Here is a 25045-nt window from a genome sequence, read left to right as displayed (position 1 = left end):
AAGAATAATGAATCCAAAATAAACTAGGTTTTATTCAGTTAACATTCCACTTTATTGAGTTCCACAACATCAGTTTCTTCTTCTAGTCCTCCACTTTTAACATAAATCACTTTTTTATGGGGATAAAGACAAAAAACAAAACTCCAGCCCACAAACACAGACAACAAACCTGTGATAAAATATTATGCATCGGGCGATGAACGTGAGGGGCTTGACATTCATCGATCATTAAACCCATGAACACATCAGATCCTGTGTGACGGTTCAGAAACACAATATTTATCCAGTAAAGAAATGATATGGTGCCACGTGTGTAACATTAAAGAGGAAGCTGTTGTTGAATAGTGAGCTGGTGATGGAGGATTGGTGTGGCCAGGAATCATGTGACTGCTGATCCGGTTTCTTATTGGTTCTACAAGGGTTTTAAGGCCAGATTAGACGTGTGTTTCTGCAGGGGCTGAAGTGGTGCCGTCAGCTCCCTGTGTTTCTTTACTTCCCATCAGTGTGTGTCTGCGTCATCACACCTCCAGCTCGAAGCCCATGCCCACCTTATGTCCTCCAGCATTGAAGTTCTTGGCATCGATCAGAGCGGACAGAGTGAGTTTCACACCTGCGGAAGATACTGCATTTATTATGCTTCACTTGTACTTCTTATATTGTCTTCTGTATCTCCTTCTAAAGAGATGGAGCTACAGCCACCAGACTCCACTCAGACCTTCAGACTGTTCAGTCTTCAAGAACCAGATGATCAAAACTGTTAAAAATCCCACAAGCTTTCACTGAGCGGGTTAAAACCACTGTATCACACGTTAAAGTATGCTAGCAACGTGTAAAAACAGGTTAGCAACATCTTCAATCATATTGCAATATAACATAATATCAACATGTTAAAATATACTAACATGCTATCATGTTAAATTGTGCTAACAATATGCTAAAACATACTGGCAACATGCTAAACCAGGTTATCGACATGTTAAAACAAAATATTGCTAGTAACATTTTAAAACATGCTAAAACAAAAAATATTGCTAAAAACATGTTAAAACATAAAATATTGCTAAAAACATGTTAAAACATTCACTAGCCACATGGTAAAACACGATACAGTGTGTTCAATATTGTTAGCAGATTCCTAACACATACTAAGCAACATGCTTTCAACGTGTCAAATATTGATTAAAACATGCTAGCAACATGGTAAAACAGGTAACCAACGTAAAAAAAAAAAAAAAAAAAGTTAAAACGTGTTAAATAATGCTAGCGACATGTTAAAAAAGTTTAGCAACATGCTAAAACATAGTAAGCAACATGCCAAGATGCTATCAACATGTTAAATATTGCTAACATGCTAAAACATGCTTGCAGGTTAACATGTTAAAACATGCTGAAATTTTCAGAAACGTGTTAAAACATGTTAGAAACATGCTAAATTATGCTTGCAACAAGTTAGCATTGTGCTACATGCAAACAATGTGCTAGGTTGTACTAGCAACATGTTAAAACGTACTAGAAACATGCTAAAACAAGTTACCAACATGTTAAATATTGCTAATAACATGATAAAACATGTTAACAACATGCTTAAACAAGTTAACATGTTAAAACATACTGATAACATGTAAAAACATGCTGAACATTTTAGAAACATGTTCAATTATGCTTGCTACAAGTTAGCAATGTGCTAAAACGTGCCAATTATGTGCTAGATTGTACTAGCAACATGCTAAATCATGTTAACAACTTGCTTTTTATCAGTAAGAACATGTTAATGATATTTTGCTTTGAGTGAAATCTTGAAACATTAAGATTTTTTTAAGCCAGCAAACTTTAACTCCTCTCGCTAAAGAAAGCATGTCTGATTTTTAATGACATGATGGTGTTTGTTCACCTGGACGGAGGCTCTGTGTGTATCCCACTCCGACCAGACTAGCGTTGTTGACTTTGGCCTGAAGAGAGACACAGGGTTATTCATCATCCTCAGTCAGTGACAGCGGTCAGCTGTTATATGTGGATGTATGGTCTGTGCTCACAGAGATGGAGGAGTCTTTATCTAGCAGGTATTTAGCAGCGATGCCAAAGCGTGTGTTGTTACTCCCTGCGGTCCAGGCCAGATTCACCGCCGTCTCCAGCTGACCGTTCACCTTCTGATAGATGGAGCCGCCGAACTCTGTGCCATCATTACTGCAGCACACAACACCATCGACTTCACAACACTACACTAACAGTCAAAGGAACTGTAGGTGTTTATTTAAAGTCTCTTACTCACCAAACATGCATTTATGTGATCCAAAGTACAACAGTAAAAATAATTGTTTAGGTTGAAATGTAATTTATTTCTGTGTATTCAGTCTTCAGTGTCACATGATCTTCAGAAATCATTCTAATATGATGATTTACTGCTCAAGAAACATTTCTGATTATTAGCAATGTTGACACTAAGTCACTACAATTTATTTATTTTTTGGGGGGGGGGGTGAATTCAGCTGATTTCAACATAATCATAATGTTTTTGAGCAGCAAATCAGATTATTAGAATGATTTCTGTAGGATCATGTGACTGCAGTTTTGATGCCAAAAATTCAGCTTTGAAATCACAGGAATAAATTACATTTTAAAATGCATTCAAATAGATTTGAATAGACAACATCTTTCTGAATTCGACTGTACTCTGAGTCAAATAAACGCAGGTTTGGTGAGCAGAACTGAACTGAAATGAAAATCTAAATGTATATATGAGTGGTATTATTAGTGTGAATGTTGCCGGAGTGTTTCCTCACACATTGGTGTGTAGCTGGAAGTCTCCTGCCTTGTAGCCCAAAGCGAAGTTGTTCTGGGCCAGTTTGGACTTGGCCACGTCGAAGGCCATCTGATACCCGGCCAGCCAGCCTTCATAACCCAGAACGGCTGCGGCGTGAACCGTCGGTCCGGACAGATCGAAGGCTATATCACAGCCCACATTCATGTAATCACGCTTATAACCCGTCTTCAGCTTCCCGCTCTTCTTCCTGAAGAGAGCAGAGAGAGGAAGTGACAATAACTGACAATAGAAAATTACTGATGTTTTAAAATTGATTTTCATATATATTATACACACACACACACTTGAATTATATTTTATTAATATTGTTTTTTAAATTTTATTAATATCTTATTTTTATTGTAAAAAAAAAAATCATTAATTAAAAAAAAACATTCATATTTTATCCTAATTTAATATTCAATACAGAAAACATGGTGACAAGTCACATTTAAAAAAAAAAACAATGCAAATCAACAAAATAAAACTTTTATTAAAAGATAGTTACTTATTTTTAGTAAGACATTTATTTTATTATTTCTTTATTTATTTGTAAGATTATAATTTTTTTCATCAATGCATTTTATTACTTATTATTTTTTTAATATTAATTTCAATTAAATAATAATATCCATGTTCATTATGTTATTTCTTTATTAATAATTGTATAGTTTTATTTCTATTAATATTTAAATATTACTTTTTATTTAAACTCTAATAATTTAATATTCAATAGAGCAAAACATAGCAACAACTCACAATGGTCACATTTCAAAATACATAATCCTGGATTAACAAAATATTACTTCATAACGAAAAAAGTAACTTTATCATTAAGATGTATTTTATTGTTTTTCAGTTTTATTAAGATTTTTATTATTTTATTTGTATTAATATATTTTATTCTTTTTTTTTATTAAAGAATAATATAATCCATGTTCATAATCTTAATTTAATATTCAATATATCAAAACATGGCGACAATTCATAACTATCACATTTCAAAATGCAAAAAAGTGATTTTTTTTATTTCAATAACAAAACTGAATCTTTTGTCCAGTTCAAGTGTTGACATACCCAGTGTTGGGCACGACTGAAGTGTCCAGTCCCAGCTTCAGACCTTTGGCCAGCTACACAGAAACAAGACAATACAGTGCATTATTGAACCATTTAAACGCTTTCTGCATAAGGTTAGGATTGGTGACCGGGACTCACCTGATCTTCCAGAGTCACTTCAGTGGTCAGAACATTATCTGTGTTCCACTTCTGGTTCAAAGTCAAGCCCAGATCCTTCACCTTGTACTTGGTCTCCAGGTTTCCAGACGCTTTTCCGGTGTCTGTGTTACTGGAGCCGCCGGCGGTGAAATCCTGAGAAACGAGAGAGAAACACAGTGATTAATTGTATATATGAATTAAATTAATTATATATATTTAATTGAATAACATTTTTAATGAAATACATCTGCATATAATCCAGAAGGGGTAAAAAAACACACTGAAACCAGAACATAACCTATAAACCAGATAGCTATATTGAGGCCAGTGTGTATTTGGTTTAAGCTGAATTATGGGAACATCGTTCTCACGCATCGACGCCAGACATGAAACCTCAATGTCACTGCTAAAACTCACATTCTCATGTGAAACATCTCAGTCTTACCATCTGACATCCACGTCCAATAAAGAACGCAAGAAAGACAGAAAGAAACGAGTTAGAAAAGAGATACACAATACAGACATTCAGATTCATTCTGAACCGGGGTACTATCATTACCTTCAACTAAAACCAAAATCATGGAGAAATTCTATACTTGAAATGAAGAAGTTATCTAAAATAAAAAGAATCAGTTTGCACTAAGTTTAATATTAAGTATTAAAATAAATAAAACTAAACATGAAATAAAAACATAAAAATGACAAAACCATGCAACAAAATTACTTAAACTTTCAAATTAAAGTGGGAGTTATAAAAATTATTACGTAAAATTATTCTAAAAACAAAATACAGAAATTATAAAAAATTATTAAATTTAATACATTTAAAAAAAATCTAAATATTAATATAAACTACAATTGTATATTAATAATACTTAAATAACACCGTCTGGAACAGGACTGTTCTGACCCAGATACAGATGAGAGCAGCGCTGGAGAACATCAATCACAAACACACACACACACACGACACAAAAAATGAGACACACACACACATGGACACACACACAAGACACCGACACACATACACACACACACACACAGAGACAGACAGACACACAAATGAGACACCGACACACACACAGAGACACAGACACACACACACATACACACACACACACACACGACACAGATATTACTATGGTACTGGCTGATAAGTACTGTGGTACTTGTTGGCACTCGGTGAAGAAACAGAGAGCAAAAGATCAACTCACAACTCCGCTCTGAGACTTGGTCTTCAGGTCCAACTTAACAGCTCCGAAGCCTGAGAAAACAGAAAGAGCTTGTCATAAATGTTAAATTAACATGATAACTTTCATTTTGTGAGGCTCTTGGAAGAAAAACAAATGCCTTTTTCTTCTAGAACTCTTCTCTGTCATGTAACCTTTGACCTGAACCCATAATCCATCTGTCAGAAGGTCTGTGTTGATTCTCTTGAAATGAAATGACACTGAATAGATCATGTTTGTAACAGTTTTACAGTAATGTGAAGTCACTCACCGTATCCTTTGCTGAAGATATCTTTGGCAGATTTGCCGAGGTCAGCGTACGCAGGAGGGACGGCCATGTTTGCTGGACAAAAAAGACACAAGGAGACACTTTAGAGATGCTTGATGCTCATAGGTCGTACATGTAAAGATTTGCAACATGTTTACAACAGTCTACAAATATCTGCAGCACACGCCTTGTGACAGTCCAGTGGCAGCTAAAGCCAGCCAGCTATCTATCCATCCATCCATCCATCCATCCATCCATCCATCCATCCATCCATCTATCTATCTATCTATCTATCTATCTATCTATCTATCTATCTATCTATCTGTGTGAGGTTGTTGTTGGTCCGTTTCTCTCTGTCTGTCACTCACCGCATGTCTTTGGCGTGCAGTGATGGCAGCTCGCACTGCTTCCTTTCTGCTTCTGTCCTTTCTCAGACATGATCTGGGGTCAGAGATCACAACCAAACACACACCATCAGTCTACCTGTATAACACAGTGATGTTGATGAGCGTCACCAGGTGTGTGAGATCAGATGGAGGCGGTCGCCATGGCAACCTCTGCCCTCGTTCCCAGGTGATGATGGGAGCGCATCCGCCTCCCTCCGATCCACAGACACACACAAGCTAAAAATAGATTTAACTGACACTGTGAGGCGTTACGAAATAGGACATGTTTTCCTGGACACTGAACACTTTGACACCGGCATGCATCCACATGTAGCTTCATTCTTAAGAAATGCGTTGTGCATGCATGCATGAGATGAGGACTCTATCGGTCTTCTAAAAAAAAGCTACGTTTTATTCTAGATCGCCATATTGAGATCATGTGACCAGCTCTACATTACCAGCTTTAAAAGCCTATATAAAATCAACCTGCTCTTTATCACCATATACTGCAGCACGGCTCTCACAGACTCTGGTGCCAGATGCTCATCCATCGTGAACAAATCACTGCACTTTAGTGAACGTCCTCGTTAGACACGAGGGCCATTAGTGAGTGGAGCTCGTGGGAAGAACACACAATCACAAAACATCTGTGGTAAGAGCTTACTGCCTTTATAATGCAACCTCATCCTGACTATATTGTGGATTTTAAGTTATCTATAAGTTATCCTTTTTTTGGTTGTTATGCTCTAGAGGCCCACCAGATGGTGCCATTTATTAGTAAAATCTAAAAAAAGATATATTATCACCTTTCCAATAATTCTGTAATAAACCTCCCAATCACAAATGCATGCATAATACAGTTATACATCACTGCATATGGCATTATGACTCTTTATGAATGTAAAAAAATCAAATAAAGCTGCTTCAGTTTCAGTTATGGCTTCACATTCAGTTCTGCTTGAGTTTCAGCTTTTTTTTTTTTTCAAACCAAAGAAGAAACTAATTAGCTAATGGTTTAGTAAGCTACTGTGACTACTATAAAAAAATAGATTTAATTCAACAATTGATTACTGATATATTACATATTTGAAACAAATCGCTAAAAACGTTACCAACTCCTAACAATGTAACAAAATAAAATGTTTATAATGTACAAGAAAACAATGAGAGATCAGAGAACAATGGCAGACGTCACAATGAGCTCCATATGCGCCTGATATAACAAACACCACATACATGGAAAACATGAACATTCAGATCATGTTTTAGCGGATTTTATCATGTTTTTGGATCATTCCCAACACGGACCCACACAAAGAGAGAAATAAAGTCGCTCAAGGCTCACAGCATCGCGTGTGGCTGACGTGACGTTACGCACGCACAACGCCCAGATAGCGTCTAACGGTCAGTTTGATCCCTTCAAGATCAATTATCAGTATCAATTAGAGTGACGTTATTAGCTTCATTTGCGCGGGTTTATGGGTTTATTTCGCGCCGTTAACAGTTACCTCAGAGGCGGGACGCAGTCCGTTATTCGGCTAATAATATAACGATCACAGAAACCGTGTTACATTGTAACAAGCAGATCAGTGAAACTCTAATCTTATCAAGTTTCACATTCAACCCGTTGAAATCAAAGTTACACGAGCATACGGAGAGAGAATCAGTGTCCTTGATGAAACACTGACATGTTGTGTGTCAAAACACAGATTAGCCGCATAACGCACTAGCATGAGAATCAAAACGCGTGGTCTTCTGAATAAAAGGTGATTGTGTGTGATAGTGATTTAATAATCAATCGGTTTGATGCTGTTATAACGACTCTGCGGCCCTGAATGTGAACTGTCGGAATAACTAACGTTAACGTTACCGCTCCAGCATAACAGCAGCGCTCATTATCTCTCAGCAAAATGCAGCTGATTCTTTGTACGCTTGTGTATTTCTGGTGTATTTAGTCATGTTTCGGTGCAGCATGCTTTGAGGATGAATCTCTAAAGGCTTACCGTGTTTGCCGTGTGTCAATGTTCCTGACAGGATTTCTGTGCAGCGCGAAAGGACAGACTGAAGGGGAACGGACGCGCACCGCGCACGCGCAATCTGCAGATTTTTCTAACGGACGCGCACCGCGCACGCGCAATCTGCAGACTTTTCTAAAGGACGCGAACCGCGCATGCGCAATCTGCAGCCTTCTCCATTATTATATTATATTATATTATATTATATTATATTATATTATATTATATTATATTATATTATATTATATTATATTATATTATATTATATTAATGCTGAATATTGAGAGCGTTTTGGTCTGAATATAAAGTATATAGATATATACTATAAAACAAATAAAATATAATAATTATATTAACTTCTGAAATATTAAATTATAGTAAATTACATTAACTCTGAATATTAACAGCATTATGATCTGAATGTAAAATAATTAATATTGACCTTATAAATATATATAATAAAATACAACTATATTTACTCATAAATAAAACGTAGTAATTCTTTTAACTTTTAAAATATTCAATTATATTAACCCCAAAAATGACACATTATTATTATTTAAAATAACTGATTGCTTTGTGAATACATGGTAAATGATCATTTATTTCTGTGATGCGTAGCTGAATTTTCTGCATAATTCCTCCAGTTTTTAGTGTCACATGATCTTCAGAAATCATTCTAATACACTGATTTGCCGCTAAAGAAACATTTCTGATTATTATCAATGTTGACAACTGTTTTGCTGTATCATTTTTTTTTTTTGTGGAAACTGTGAAAAGAAGTTGAAAAGAACAGCATTTCAAATAGAACTCTAACATTACAAATGTCTTTGTATTTAAATTGAATGCATGCTTTCTGAATAAAATAATATATATTTTTCTTTCTTAAGGACTTTTGAGTGTTATGTAATATTAAAGTTTGTTTGTGTTTTATTAATTACTCTCATTACTCTAATGATGCACTTTGAATCTTTGTTTGTTTATTAAAATAAGCATAAATTAAAGACAGCCAGACATTCAGATAGATTAGTTCTGTTTTAGAAACGTGTTCCTCATATATAATTTCCATCATTGCATCATTTTGGATTAAACTGAGCTGCTGTCTCTCCCCGTCAAAACCAACACCATGAGCGTTCGCTCTCGAGGAGGCCAGAAACTTCTCAAGGGATAAAGTCAACTTTTGAGAAAACAAACTCATATCAAGCTGTTTATTTTATATTTATTAGTTAGGAGCAGGTACTCTTTCATTTCCTGAGTTCACTGCATTTGAACGCTTCACACTATAAAGAGATTTGTGACTAAATATGACACATATTAGTGGCAGAAATCATACATGAAATTTTTGCTAATATGCTTTGGTTAGATCATTATTAGATTCATCAGCCATAATTATGACTAAAAAAGTCATAATTATGAGATAAAAGCCACATATTATGAGAAAACGTCAACATGATTACATGCTAAATCATAATTATGTTAGAAATGTTTAAATCATGACAAAGAAGTTGACATTTTTGTTAAAATTTTGACTGTTTGTCAAAAGTTTTTTTTTTTCACAATGAGTGTGTAATGATTCTGACTTAATCTCATAATTATTTATTTATTTCATAAATTACTTTTGTCTCACCATTATGGCTTAGTATGTGAACATTTTGACTTTATCTCATTATTATGACCTTTTATTTCCTAATTGTGAAATGTTATGTCATTTTCTCTTTTGTAGCTGAAATTGGTTTCCATATAGGATTTGTTGGATTTGTTTAAAAGTTCAGAACCGTCTGTAAATGATGGAATATTTAATTCTAGATTTTGTAATCAAAAGTATTTCTGCTGCCATGTAGTAACAACTGTTGAGTATCTACTATAACAAGGTGCTGATCATAATGCTGTCATTGAGATATTAGCAAACCTTTATATTTAATAGTTTTGATGTGTAGTTGCAGTACTAAGAAGTGGTGCTTTTACATCTTACACGGCTGTTCTGCTTTGATCAGATCTACATCAACCACAAAAACTAAAAAAAGAGTGTTTGTTTTATCATGTCAGTTAAATTCTATAAAGTACCCCAAAATATCCGCATCACACCTACGAGCTGAATGCTATTGCTTTATTACGATACATAAAAGTAAAAACAGTTTTGTCATTTGTTGTCATTTAATCAACTGGTGTCATATATATAAACAAAACATTCATAAAACTCCAAACGTACTTTTTGTAGCGGCTTATTTATCAGTGACGGGGCGTGTTCGTAAATATAAATATTAAATAGATGCCTCTCATTGGTCGGCGGAAGCGTAGTAGGCGTGGTCTTCAAGCCCCGCCCCCGCCGTATTGCGTGGCTACAGTGCTAATGCTAAGGCTTTGTCCTGTAGCTTTGGGCAGTGGTCTCGAATGACAGAAAGTACAAATAAACCCATTTATCCACACATATTTTATATAACTCCCAACTATGAGTAAAAGAAAAGCGCCACAGGAAACTCTGAACGAAGGAATCACAGATTTTCTCATCGGTGAGTTTTGCTGATGACGTTAGCATGCGGCTAAGCTAACCGGACCTTTAAACGCCGAATGAATAGAAATAGATCGCTTTTGCAATCAAAACATCTGTTTCAAACAAGAAACTTCACTATAGTGGGATATTAGAGCTATCTCTACACACGATTGGAAATTATACAGCAACGATGAGCAGTTTTAATGCATGCTTTCAGAGTACAGTTTCAATATTAGTGCTCCGTCTACAAAATAAAAGTCCGCAGTTTTAATTTATAAACAAATCATTAATATTTAACAATTATTTTCTACTAAATATTTGTATTTATTTGTAAATGTTTAGCAGCCCAGCTTGTTTGGCAGCATTTTATAGTAATATTTTTCAGCTAAGCATATGTAATCTATTAGTCTTAATGGTCTTTCTCGTTTCAGAATTGGCAAATTATGAAAGAAATGTCAACAGAGCCATCCATAAATACAATGCTTACAGGTAAGACTCGTCTAATGTTTAATAATACAATATATAATATCATAACTAGATATACGTAACTCATGTTTATACACTCTCTGGTGTTTTCTGTGCAGAAAAGCAGCGTCTGTGATCGCCAAATACCCCCAGAAGATCAAAAGTGGGGCAGAAGCAAAGAAACTGGTACAGATTTTTAGCTTTTACTCATATTCATGTCCTTAAATGTGAGTAATACTTGCTTGTTGATTTATTTAAGTACTACTTTATTAATAAAGAATGACTTTTTCCTCTCAGGATGGAGTTGGTGCAAAGATAGCGGAGAAAATCGACGAGTTTTTAACAACAGGAAAACTGCGCAAGCTGGAAAAGGTCTTTGAGTGTGTTAGAAATGCATGCTTTATATCTGATTTTACCTTTGACAAGCAAATGAAAGGATCAACTTATGCACATGCATATGAGAAACTAGATTGGGACATGTTTGTGGTCTGTAGATTCGCAATGACGACACAAGCTCCTCCATCAACTTCTTAACCCGAGTGACTGGGATCGGGTACGACGCTCTTGATTTCAAGACAACAATAACAATAGTGTTGTGAAACTCATTTCACATCCATTCTCTTGTTTTTTAGTCCTGCTGCAGCCAGGAAGTTTTATGATGAAGGTGTAAGGAACTTAGAAGGTGTGTACAGTTATTATTATTTATTATTTGTTGTCACATGCATGTGTTTTAATTTTGACCTAATGTTTTAGATCTGAAGAAGATCGAGCACAAACTCAACCATCATCAGCAGATCGGGTTAAAGTAAGTCTGGATTCGAACAGATGAATTAGTGAATTGTTTTACGGCAACAGTTATGATCATTTGATTACTAATATTTAATCTAGAGCAATCTTTTAGATGTTACAGGTCCCCAAATATGATTATCCTCCTGTGAGGGACCTCGATAATTAAATTTAAAAGGCAGATATATATTTTAATGTATTAAAACATTAATATTATAAATATGTTTCAGCTGGGTTCTGCTATATGATTCTGTTAAATTAAAGTTTTATAAATATGTGTAAAATAATATTTAAAACATATTTAGTTTGTATTTTTAGTGGTTCTATTGTTTTAAAAAATTATGTTTATATATTATCTAATATTTAAATATTTGTTAATTAATTATTTATTTCAATTTATTTTTTATTTATTTAAAATATTTTAGTCGTTTTAAAAATAAATTTGAAATTGATTGCAGTTTAATTATTTATTTAGTATTTATTAAACTAATATATATATATATATATATTATTTTTTAATTTTTATTTATTTATTTTTTGTTTATTTTTAGGTTTTTCTCTAAACATTTTCCATGCATTAAAAAAAACTGGTCTATTAGACATATATTTGATTTGTGAATTCTATGTATTTCTAAAGAATGCATTCTGCTCTTTATGGATGATGTTGTTCATTTTTATGCTCCTGTCTTCCTCTGTTAAAGGTACTTTGAAGAGTTTGAGAAGAGAATCCCTCGTGCAGAAATGCAGAAGATGGAGGTTGGAGTTTCGTTCAGAGATCTTAATGAATGAATTCTACAGATTTGTGAAGTCTCACTGTGTTTTCCTGATGTTTGCAGGCTCTGATACTGAAGGAGCTGGATGTGGTGGACCCCGAGTACATCGGCACCATCTGCGGCAGCTACAGACGAGGTTATCAGTCCTTCTGATCCAGATATTTGACGTCAGTTATCACTCGTATGATCTAACCGTGCTGTGATTGCATGTGTTAATGTTCAGGAGCAGAGTCGAGTGGTGATATTGATATACTCCTGACCCATCCGGACTTCACCTCTCAGTCTGAGAAACAGGTGGATGTTCAGTTTTAAAGGCTGGATGATTTAATGCATGCATGTTTTTTTTCCTCTCATAACTCCTTCTGTGATTTCTGTCCTACAGCCCAAACTCCTTCATGCCGTCGTGGATCATCTGGAGTCCGTCGGCTTCATTACCGACACGCTTTCTAAAGGAGACACTAAGTTTATGGTGGGTCTCTGTCTGTCTCAGTCTGCATTTGAAAATAATAATGAGTAATAAATAAGGCATGCTTTTCCTCAGGGTGTGTGTCAGCTGCAGAAAGAAGAGGAAGATGAAGAAGAGTGTTTTCACCGCCGTATTGACATCAGGTTCAACTGATTATTTCTTTTCTAGTGATCATCGTTGATATACTATTATAGGTTTTGTGAAAACTTTAAATTAGTTTTAGTTTTTATATTTTATTTTAATTTTGTATATAGTTTTTTTAATATATATTTTTTAGTTTTTATATTTTTATATAAGTTTCATCAGTTAAAGATATTTTAATACTTCAATTTAAAATAAACATAAATGAGAAAAGTTGGCAAATAAAATAAGTTTGAACTTTTTATTTAATTTAACATGGGTATTTCAAATTTTTCAAAAACACTTTTTTTAGTGGTTTTAGTAAACAATAATAGCTCTGTTTTTTCATCTTCTAAACAGATCAGGGATTTTGTGATGTGACTATTTTGATATTTTTTTTATTAAATAGGTTATTATGCATGCAGTTTAAGTTACTTCTGAGATAAGGGTGACCAGACGCCCTGTTTTTCCCAGGACAGTCCCATATCTCAGCTCTATTTTTAGTTTCTCAACATGTTTTATTCCGTATTTCCATATTTCTTGGTGATCAGAGCGAGTAGCAGTCATGCTCTGTCACACAAAAACAGCTTTATCAGAGGTAACCCAGTCTGTCATTGTACAAAATTACCATCTAATCACAATTCGTTATCAATTAACTGCAACTGAATTGTCAAATACAAACACAGCAGTCAAAATATCCACTGTGTGGAGTATCTCCCATAAAACAGTCGGTAATGGCTTAAGTGAACTTAAACAAGTGTGTGAAAACTGGATATGTGTCAGTATATTACATTCATTCGGTCTTAAAGTGACAGCAGCCTAATAATCACTACTAAATAGATGTCTTTAATGCCAAAAATCATTAGGATATTAAATAAAGATCATGTTCCATTCATATATTTTCTAAAATTCCTACAGTTAATATATTAAAACTTATTTTTTGATTAGTAAAATGCATTGCTAAGAACTTCATCTGAACAACTTTAAAGATGATTTTCTCAATATTTTGATTTTGTTGCACCCTCAGATTCCAGATTTTTTCAGACAAATATTGTCCTCCTAGCAAACCATACATCATTGGAAAGCATATTTATTCATCTTTCAGATGATGTATAAATCTCAGTTTTGACAAATTTAACCATATGACCGGTTTTGTGGTCCAGGGTCACATTTGAGGTATTTCCAGCATATTGCTCATGTATTTCTCTCTCTCTCTGGATCTCCAGGCTCATCCCAAAGGATCAGTATTACTGCGGTGTGCTGTACTTCACCGGCAGTGACATATTTAACAAGAACATGAGGACTCATGCGCTGGAGAAGGGTTTCACGCTCAACGAATACACCATCCGTCCACTCGGTGTCACTGGTGAGACTCACGGTTATACATCACAGCACAGAAGAAGTGCTGGACATCTGAGTTTGTCAGCGTAATTTTCAGTAATAACTGTTTTTGCATTATTTTAGGGGTGTGTTTAGGGTTGGGGTAGGTGTAATCTATTGTTCGCTTCCAGTTTAGCTGTATCCCCTCTAGCCACAACCGGAAAATGTACTTTCTGTCCATGCTAAAGTCTAGTTTCATGTGTGATGACTGTGTCTGGTCCAGGTGTGGCCGGAGAGCCTCTGCTGGTGGACAGTGAGAAGGACATCTTCGACTACATCCAGTGGAAATACAGAGAACCAAAGGAGCGCAGCGAGTGAAAACAATTCAACCTCAAACTGATGCTCATGTAGCTCATATTAGTGCATTTTAATAGTAGAAGAGACATTTAGGGAGAGATGTGTTTGTGTTTAAAGTTTTAAAGCAGCTACATAATAGTAGCTGTTGGTGCTTTTTTAATAATAATAATAATAATAGGCATGCATAAATGAGAAATGATGTCACAGGCACGCAGTGTGGCAATAGATGTTACAGGTTTGTGAGGAAGTAAGCAGAAAACACTGTTATGGATGGTGATGTTTATGATTATGTTTGGGAGAATATGGTAGCAACCATAAATTTACAGGAAAAGTGAACTGAAACACTGTTACTCAAAAGCCATGACTTATTTTGTGAAAATGCTTGAATTGTAGAACAGTTTGTATTTTCGCGGGGGTTGTTTTGTTTTTATTTTCCCCCCGAGTAATGATTAATGTGTTTGAAGGAATTACATTGTTCAGTCAATACTTTCTACTTCGTGATGAAAGATTAAACAAACACTGAATCAATCAAAACAAAAACAGTACTTTGTTGTGTCTGAGATGATTAAAATCACAGATTCCCTGAAACTGCACTGTATTCACACAGACAGCATATTTTCAGTGATGTGTCTCATTCCTGTGTGTTTGATATCTTATCATTCACCAGGTGTTGATGTGAGGGTTCAAAAATCTAGTCCTGCTTGTCCTACAAATCACAAAAATAGTTTTACTTTCTGTTCAGTACTTCATTATATATTGTTCCTAATTGTAGAACTTCAACAGTTTTTATTTACCGTAATAGACTGAATACTACACAACCCGGTTCAGAGTAAATGTCCCACACACCATTTGTGTTGTTTGTGTTTCTCCATGTGTATGAATTTGTGATGTTAATGACGCAGGAATGATACAATTCAGTCTTAATATTGCTGGATATTCTAATATCAGAAAAGATTTCTATTGCAAATAAGTGCTGTTCTTTGGAACTTTCCATTCACTAAAGATGATTAAAAAAAATACAAATCATTTAAAAATAAAAATCACGGTTTCCATAAAAATATTGGGCAACACAACTGCTTTCAACATTGATAATAATCAGAAATTAACACAGGAATCAAATACATTTTACTATGTATTGGAATAATAAACAGTTATTTTAAATTGAAATAATATTTCACAATATTACTGTTAGCCAGATTAATGCAACCTTGGTGAGCAGAAAATTCTTCAAATTAGTTGTTTTAGTTGTTAGACCATTAAAAAAACTTCATCCCCAGTTTTGGTCCTGTTTAATTTCATACTTGCTTATTTGAATAAAATCTGTGTTTATGATTACAGATTAACCATGGCAAAGACATCAATTAAGATCAATAAAGCAACTTCGCTAACTTCATTAAGAAGTTGAAAAGCAAAACCTGTTGCACAATATATTACATTCCTTTTGTCGTCTGATTGATAGTTAAGGCTTTTTTATCAAGTAAAAGTAGTCTTTTAGGGCAATTGTACAAATGTCCAGCTTCAGCTTGTGGTTTTTAATTTAAGGAATGTTGTCAAGTGAGAGGTGTAAGAGAATTAGTGATGTAGGTAAGAACAGGTGGAGCCAGTTACACATTTTACATCACTTTTGATCAAACACAGCTTGAGCGTCACAGACACTGTGAATGAATTCATCACTTAATAAGGTAAGACATTGTGTTAAAAATCTCTAAAAATTATGGAGTCAGTATAAGATTATTTATTTCATATTAATTCATATTACTTATTAGTTACTATTTAATAAATTAATACTTTTTTTGCAACAAGGTTGCATTAAATTGATTCAGGTGACAGTAAAGATGTTTTTTTCTATTCATCTGTAAATCCTGAAAAAATTAAATGTATCACAGTTTCCACAAAAGTATGAAGCAGCACAAGTATTTTCATCATTTGATAATAATCAAAAATGTTTCTTGAGCAGTATATTAACTCAGTATATTAGAATTATTTCTGAAGATCATGTGACACTGAAGACTGGAGAAATGATGCTGAAAATATAGATTTGATTTTTTTTACATATATTCACATAGAACAGTTATTTAAAATTGAAATTAAATTTCACAAAATCCGTGCTTACACTTGCAGATTCACCATGGCGAAAACATCAATTAATATAAAAAAAGCAGATATGAGTGATGAGATGCAGCGGGAGGTTCTTCAGTGCACTCTTCTGGCTGTGAATATGCACCAAGACAACTTGGACATTGCTATCTACATAAAGACGGTTGATATTAAAGTTTTTTCTTGATAAGATGTAGTTGGTCAGTTGTTTCAATGAACCTAACATTGTGTCTTTTCTTACAGGAATTTGACAGAAAGTATCGGCCCAACTGGCATTGCATTGTGGGAAACTGCAGTAGCTATGTGTCACACAATGATAACTATATCTCTTTTGATGTTGGTGATAGACATTTCGTGCTTTTCAAGACTGACTGAGCAACAGTTCAAACACATTAAGTTAAGATGCTGTGGTACAGTGTAAGTAAATCCAGGTTTGCTAGTTGTGCTAGTATTTTTATGGTGCATAGATTTGTTTATAGATGACTATAATTCATTGTGGGTTTATTTAATTTGACTAATCCCGTGGTGACTTTGCGTAGTTGAATCATATTTCCCAGGAAAATTTCTATGTCATTGCTTTCTGTTTTCATCATCAAATAAGCATTTAAATATCATCGTACCAAGGCACTGCATCACAATAACAAGATTAGATCACATGCTGTCAGAGTTGTTTTTTGTTGGCCTGTTCACCGATGACTATTCATTTGTCAATTTGTTCACCTGTGTCTTGTTAGTTTACTTGTTAGTCCCTCATTTGGTTGAATATTTAAAGCCTTTCCACAGTTTCTTTGTCCTGTCTCACATTGTGCCAAGATGAAGTGTTTGTCTATTTGCCCTTGAGGATTTATTAAAGACTGTTTTTGTTTGAATATCTGCCTCCTATTTACTCCTTCGTGCTCCTTTCAAACAGCGATACGTGTTTTATTACGTGTGCAGTTTACTTAAATAAGGTGCAAACACCTCCAAAAGTAGTTTAACAGATTGTTTTAAGGGATTTGATAAAACGATGCATTCCCTTGATGAAGGAGCAATAAAATAACAGGTGAACACTGTCACACAAAAGCCATGAGACTTGTTTCAGGACACTTTGTATTTGTTTTGTTTTTCCAAATGAATGTCCATTTGAGTATGAAAGTTTAAATTTCTGTGAGATTCTGGTTCAGAGTTGAAGATGTCCAGAGAGAGCAGCACATTTACATTTAAAACTGATCTGATCTTTCTCTTACCGGACCTTTGTGTGTGAGTTCCTGTCATTCATGCAGGATTGATGTACTGCAAGCAAGTGTAAAATTATGTAGTTCTGCTTGTTGTGGACATGATAAAAGTAGTTTCAATTTCAGATTAAGTCCATGTTTTGTGTCGTTACACAGCAAAGGATATGCTGATGTGTATGGAAGTAAAATAATGACAAATGTCTTTGAAACAAAAAAGCATGCTGAATAGCACTAACTGAAAAATAATGCATTGCATTAACAGTACTTGTATTTTAATGCCTTGTATTTCCAAGGATTGCATTTTTAGGTCCTGAAATTTAACATAGTTGTTCGTTTAAGCTGTGAATATTTCAATTAAAAATATTTCACAGACCTTTTCATAATTAAAAAATCAATAATTCATATTCACGTTCCAGAATTCACTTCCAAAATTTTCAATCGGTTTAAAAATACGATGTATAATATTCGACAGGCAAATTTCGGTCCATTTTATTTCACTTTCCAAATTCGCTTCCACAAATTCAGTGGTTAAAATTCAGCAGATAATTCGCCCTTTCACATCCGGGAGCTGCAGGAATAGCAGTAGAGCACAGAGACATGATCTCCATCTCCTGTCAGTCGCTCACCAGCAGGTGGTGCAAGCGGCTTCTGATGAAGACCAAAGCAACAGGTGGGTTAAATAATACAGTTACAAAAACTGATCTGCATAAATGGAGCAAGCGCTAAGCAGAAGTTTTGATTATCGGGGATTCGGGGCATGTGGAAAAGCTGATTGTGTGAATGTGAATGTTTATTTAAACATCTTTGCCTTTACCATAGACTGTATAAAGGCTGTTACCCGTAGCCTATTAAGCAGCATTCTCTACCATAAAGGAGATTATAATGGGATTTTCCCCAACGCTGAAGTACAGAACTAACATTACATCTAAGGAAGACATATATTGCTTTTGCTTGTTTAGTTTCCGTAACTTTGTGTCATGGCTTGTGCGTCGCTGTGCTGTAATACTGGGGATCCCCTCATGTCCAGAGCTCTGCTCACGTCATACTCCAGGATTCTCCAATGACGAGTAACGCTTCTCAATCAATTAATACTATGATGTAAGACCTCAGATCTCAGATTACACATTATTGATGAATATGCAAACTATATAGACAGTTAAGCAGATATAGGGCCCTATCTTGCACCCAGCGCAATTGACTTTGTACACCGACGCATGTGTCATTCCTATTTTGCACCTGCGCAAAGCGCGCTTTTCCCTCCACAGAAGCACGTCGCTAAACTAGTGAATGAACTTGCGCTCCCTGGGCGGTTCAGCGCAAAAAAGGAGGCGTGTTCCGGCGCAAACAATCCCTGGTGCTATTTTGCTGTTCCATTAAACAATTGTGACACTGACCAGAAAAAACCTAGTCTAAAGTCAGTGGCGCGTTGCGCGTTGTTCATTATGCTATTTTAGGGGCGCATGCTTGACCATAATGTATAGCCTGCACAACGCGCATACACTTTGCTCATGTAATCTACACAGATGCAACAGTTATTTTTGCAAATCATAAATTGTTACACTAAAAAAATATTAACACATGAGATGACGGAAATCATGACGCTATTTTGGGTGGGTTTCTCCCATCCCCATACAACACAACTTCTCTGTCTTTCACTGCTCTTACAAGATCATCAGTCTCCTCGGCTGTGAACCGCTCCTGGCGTGCGCCTGGTAAATACGCCATAATAATAGCAATCCATAATGGAACTTGCGCACCTGCTTTTAAAGGGAATGTTGGATGACGCTCTGATTGGTTTATTTCACGTTACGCCCAAACCACACCTATGAATAATGAAGCTACTTCAGACCAACCCATTTTAGATTTGCGCCAGGCGCAAGAGCCATTTATCCCGCCGGGAAAATAGCAACAGCGCTGAGACCCGCCCACAAAGTTACTTGCGCTTTGCGCTTTGACACTTGCGTTTCAGATCGTTAAAATAGGGCCCATAAAATATGAACGAACGCCCAAGGTTTCACGCGGTTTCCCTCAGAAATCTGTTAAAGAAGAAAAAACTGGCTCAGCGCATTAACAGCGATTACATTTACATTTATTCACTTAGCAGACGCTTTTATCCAAGTCACTTAATAAGAAAAACTCTGTGTTAAACTTTAACGTTAAAAAATTAACGTATTTTATTGCCTCAATATATTAAATTCGGCATCTAATTAATAGTACAATATATTACTGTATATTATGTACATTTCAGCAGATGAGCACAGAAATGAGCCCCACAAACCAAAAAGTTTCACCAAAAAAATTTTTTTTCGTAAAAAGAAAACCAAGCGCAGTAGTTTTTTACTTTTATGTTTGATATTTGCTGTCTATTCGCCTAAGCTGCTTTAGGGACCATCTGCAAATTTACCTCAAAATGAAACGTAGTATACAATATTAAATTCAAATTAATCAGTTTACACTAAATTAATAATGAACTCAAACTGACTAAATATATATGGCCAATAACTTATTTCTCTTTGTATGGACACTACACATATCGTTCAAGAAAAAAATAGTAAGTCAGTCTTGTATCTAGCAATGTACAACAACTGTTGGAACATGAAAAACCCTTTCCAGGGATCTTTAATATGTAAATAATTGTATACTGTAAATATATGAAGGGAGGTATAGGCAAAATCTCACCTGTAGATAATCACTATGAGAAACACAAGATTTAGAATTTGACAGTACGTTATTTATTTTTATTAAAACACATTGGACCTTTTAACCCAGTCAGTGGAATTGTCAGATGGTCCCTTGGGTCCCTGCTCTCTCCATGAAGACGCCTAGTTTTTTTTCTAGGTGCGTCCGCACCGCACCGAGTTAAAAACATCTAAACTTTTCAGAATACCGCAAGCGCACCACGGATCATGTGGCAAGAACTAACCAGTCGGCTTTATGCTTTCCCATAACAAAGTTGAAAGCTCAGCCAAGATGAAGGAACAGCTGAGCATAGCTGTATATGGATTGCCATTTTGAAATAAATGTAGTAGCAGAGCTACTGCAAGCGATTTTTAGTGCTGCAAATCCATTTATCCTTTGCTGAAATTTCCGCGTCTTCATGGAGAGAGCACGTCATGGATGCTTAGCAACGGCAGATGCCTCAGGAGCTCAACTGCCGGAGTGCTTTGGAAAGAAGGAGAAAGCGGTGTGCCTTGCATTTTCCATTCGTTTTTAAGCGCGATATGTGAAAAGCCCCTTACTCGTCATTAGGGAATCCTGGAGTGTAACGTAATGTTAGTTCTGTACTTCAGCGTTGGGTAAAATCCCATTATAATCTCCTTTATGGTAGAGAATGCTGCTTAATAGGCTACGGGTAACAGCCTTTATACAGTCTATGGTAAAGGCAAAGATGTTGAAATAAACATTCACATTCACACAATCAGCTTTTCCACATGCTCCGATAATCAAAACTTCTGCTTAGAGCTTGCTCCATTTATGCAGATCAGTTTTTGTAACTGTATTATTTAACCCACCTGTTGCTTTGGTCTTCATCAGAAGCCGCTTGCACCACCTGCTGGTGAGCGACTGACAGGAGATGGAGATCATGTCTCTGTGCTCTACTGCTATTCCTGCAGCTCCCGGATGTGAAAGGGCGAATTATCTGCTGAATTTTAACCACTGAATTTGTGGAAGCGAATTTGGAAAGTGAAATAAAATGGACCGAAATTTGCCTGTCGAATATTATACATCGTATTTTTAAACCGATTGAATATTTTGGAAGTGAATTCTGGACCGTGAATATGAATTATTAATTTTTTAATTATGAAAAGGTGTGTGAAATATTTTTAATTGAAATATTCACAGCTTAAACGAACAACTATGTTAAATTTCAGGACCTAAAAATGCAATCCTTGGAAATACAAGGCATTAAAATACAAGTACTGTTAATGCAATGCATATTCTTTTCAGTTAGTGCTATTCAGCATGCTTTTTTGTTTCAAAGACATTTGTCATTATTTTACTTCCATAGGATGTGTAAAACTGAGCGTTAAATTGCAATAAATTGTTTGTCTCACACTTGTCTGTATAGGTTTTGATGTCTGTATTCATGTGTCTGCTTTTTTTGGGCCCGTAAGATTTAATAAAAATAAACATTTCAGCAAGGATGCATTAAATTGATCAAAAGTTACAGTAAAAAAAATGTATAACGTTACTAAGATTTCTATTTCAAATAAATGCTGTAATTTTGAACTTTCTTTTTTTGTGTGAATCCTGAAAATAAAATGTATAACAGCTTACACAAAATTACTCAACATAATCGTAAATTAATTTCTTGAGCAGCAAATCATTTACATTTGAGACACTTTTATCCAAAGTGACTTGCAGTGCATTCAGGCTATAACATTTTTTTGACCAGTATTTGTGTTCCCTGGGAATTGAACCCACAACCTTTTTTCACTGCTAACTGGACTAGACATCAATGCAAGGAGCGAGAATGACAGAGAACAGTAACAAACGATCAGACACAAGACAAGACAAACACAGGACTATAAGTAGGCCCACAGAAAAAAGACGCACCTGTCGTTGATCTGATTGCTCGTCAGCTGACGCTGATGGCCAAAAGTTGTTTTCTCGGGATCAAAACTTTATTTTTGTTGTGATGTCGATGTAACAAATGTTGTTTTTTCGGAATCACGACTTTATTTTTGTCGTGATCTCGATGTAACAAATGTTGTTTTATCGGGATCACGACTTTATTTTTGTCGTGATCTCGATGTAACAAATGTTGTTTTATCGGGATCATGACTTTATTTTTGTTGTGATGTCGACGTAACAAAAGTTGTTTTCTCGGGATCACGACTTTATTTTTGTAATGATGTCGACGTAACAAAAGTAGTTCTTTTGGGATCATGACTTTATTTTTGTTGTGTTGGCGACGTAAAAAAAAAATTTCTGGGGATCACGACTATTTTTGTCATGTTGCCCACGTAAAATATTTTTTTCTCGGGATCATGACTTTATTTTTGTCATGTTGCCAACGTAACAAAAGTTGCTTTCTCGGGGGCCCCCGCTTTATTTTTGTCATGTTGCTGATGTAAAAAAAAAAAATTCTCGGGATCACGACTTTATTTTTGTCATGATGCCAACATAATAAAAGTTGTTTTCTCGGGGTCCCGACTTTATTTTTGTCGTGATCTCGGTGTAACAAATAACTTTATTTTTGTCGTGATGTCGACGTAACAAAAGTTGTTTTTTCGGGATCACGACTTTATTTTTGTCATGATGCCGATGTAACAAACGACTTTATTTTTGTTGTGATGTCAACGTAACAAAAGTTGTTTTCTAGGGATCACGACTTTATTTTTGTTGTGATGCCGACGTAACAAACAACTTTATTTTTGTTGTGATGTCGACGTAACAAAAGTTGTTTTTTAGGGATCATGACTTTATTTTTGTCGTGATGCCGACGTAACAAACAACTTTATTTTTGTCGTGATGCCGACGTAACAAACAACTTTATTTTTGTCGTGATGCCGACGTAACAAACAACTTTATTTTTGTCGTGATGTCGACGTAAAAAAAGTTTTTTAGGGATCACGACTTTATTTTTGTCGTGATGTCGACGTAACAAAAGTTGTTTTCTCGGGATCACAACTTTATTTTTGTCGTGATGTCGACGTAACAAAAGTTGTTTTCTCGTGATCATGACTTTATTTTTGTCGTGATGTCGACGTAACAAAAGTTGTTTTCTCGTGATCATGACTTTATTTTTGTCGTGATGTCGACGTAACAAACAACTTTATTTTTGTCATGATGTCGATGTAAAAAAAAGTTTTTTAGGGATCACGACTTTATTTTTGTCGTGATGTCGACGTAACAAACAACTTTATTTTTGCCGTGATGTCGACGTAACAAACAACTTTATTTTTGCCGTGATGTCGACGTAACAAACAACTTTATTTTTGTCGTGATGTCGACGTAACAAAAGAGGTTTGCGATTTTCGACTATTAGACAAATAAGAGTGAAGGTGCACATCTTAAAATAAAATATTATTTTCAAAGTGTAAATTGATTACTACTTCATATGAAGAGTTCAGATGCAAAAGCCTTAGTCTCAGCCTAAGACATCATGCCCACAGACCTTTGGTTTAACATCTGATGCATATGGGACACAAAAGTGGAAAAACTTCAGAAGTGTTGAATTCATCATAAGCCAGCGTGTTTACATCTGTGACGACGAACGCTTATCAGGATCAACTAAACACTGGAGTTTAAAAAATATGTTAAATATTTAAAGTTCCCAGCATAGAATCTTTAAAATAAGTCAGAGCCTTTTACACACTGGTGAAATTGTTTCTTTTCTTTGCCATTAAATTAAAATAACTAAACATAAACATAGGAGCCTGAGAAAATAACCATTTAGGAGAAAATGTTAGATGGCACTTAGAGGCTTTTGAATCTGAACTTGTTTTATAATTCTCATTTACTTATTTAATTGCTTTATTATTCAATGAGGAAGTATCAAATCAATGAAGCAGGTCAGAATCTGGAGATTATCAGTGATTGTGTGATGAAACTCTCAAAGTGTCTGTGATGCTCAAGCTGTGTTCAACCCAACTTAATAAAGTAAATGTGCAACTGACTCCACATGTCCTCATATCGAATGTAGCTGTCTATAATCCACCGATTAATTCTCCTCATTACAGATTAAAGAAAAGCACTGGATCTCATCTTTGATGTTCGTGTGATCCTTGTTTGTGAGGGTGTCTAGTCCTAGACATGCTACACAATTAATACAAACCCCAGGTCTTAGTAAAAGTGCCACATGCCATTTGTTTTTGGATGTTTAGGAACCATGAAATAATGCAGACATGATCATATCTTCAATGTTAAGCATGTTGCAGGGTATTTTAAATGAAGGAATGCTGTCAAGTGAGAGGGAGGTTGGCTTGTGAGTCAAATACACATTTTACATTACGTTTGGGCAAACACAGCTTGAGCGGTGTCTGTGAAATCACCATATAAACAAGGTAAGACAGTATATTTTATATAATATATTAGTT

General features: G+C 35.2%; 2 protein-coding genes across 7 annotated transcripts; one reads left to right on the top strand and one right to left on the bottom strand.

Moving 5' to 3' along the window:
• Nucleotides 1-28: 28 nt before the first annotated feature.
• On the bottom strand, nucleotides 29-8046 carry vdac3 (voltage-dependent anion channel 3). 6 transcript variants are annotated; one of them, XM_026269058.1, is made up of 11 exons: nucleotides 7902-8046; nucleotides 5881-5953; nucleotides 5516-5587; nucleotides 5230-5279; nucleotides 4461-4463; nucleotides 4016-4168; nucleotides 3878-3930; nucleotides 2781-3008; nucleotides 2034-2184; nucleotides 1892-1949; nucleotides 29-610 (listed from the first exon to the last, which is right to left on the bottom strand). In XM_026269058.1, exons 2-11 carry the CDS (start codon nucleotides 5948-5950, stop codon nucleotides 519-521), a joined length of 930 nt encoding a protein of 309 aa, XP_026124843.1. In that variant the 5' UTR covers nucleotides 5951-5953; nucleotides 7902-8046; the 3' UTR covers nucleotides 29-518. The 6 variants fall into 6 exon arrangements, with proteins under 6 accessions (XP_026124843.1, XP_026124844.1, XP_026124845.1 ...); XM_026269059.1 differs by having other exon boundaries at nucleotides 5881-5995; nucleotides 7902-8011; XM_026269060.1 differs by lacking the exon at nucleotides 4461-4463.
• A 2183-nt stretch (nucleotides 8047-10229) lies between these two features.
• LOC113106966 (DNA polymerase beta) lies at nucleotides 10230-15465 on the top strand. Its single transcript, XM_026269057.1, has 14 exons — nucleotides 10230-10423; nucleotides 10836-10893; nucleotides 10989-11055; nucleotides 11167-11241; nucleotides 11364-11422; nucleotides 11502-11551; nucleotides 11623-11674; nucleotides 12357-12411; nucleotides 12492-12564; nucleotides 12652-12722; nucleotides 12811-12897; nucleotides 12970-13037; nucleotides 14241-14380; nucleotides 14618-15465. Exons 1-14 carry the CDS (start codon nucleotides 10363-10365, stop codon nucleotides 14710-14712), a joined length of 1011 nt encoding a protein of 336 aa, XP_026124842.1. The 5' UTR covers nucleotides 10230-10362; the 3' UTR covers nucleotides 14713-15465.
• The last annotated feature ends 9580 nt before the right edge of the window (nucleotides 15466-25045 follow it).

This window comes from Carassius auratus, chromosome 8 (genome assembly GCF_003368295.1).
Source record: "Carassius auratus strain Wakin chromosome 8, ASM336829v1, whole genome shotgun sequence".
Classification (NCBI taxonomy): Eukaryota; Metazoa; Chordata; class Actinopteri; order Cypriniformes; family Cyprinidae; genus Carassius; species Carassius auratus.
Note: the sequence above shows the minus strand (reverse complement) of the source record. Positions and strands in the feature narration are given on the sequence as shown.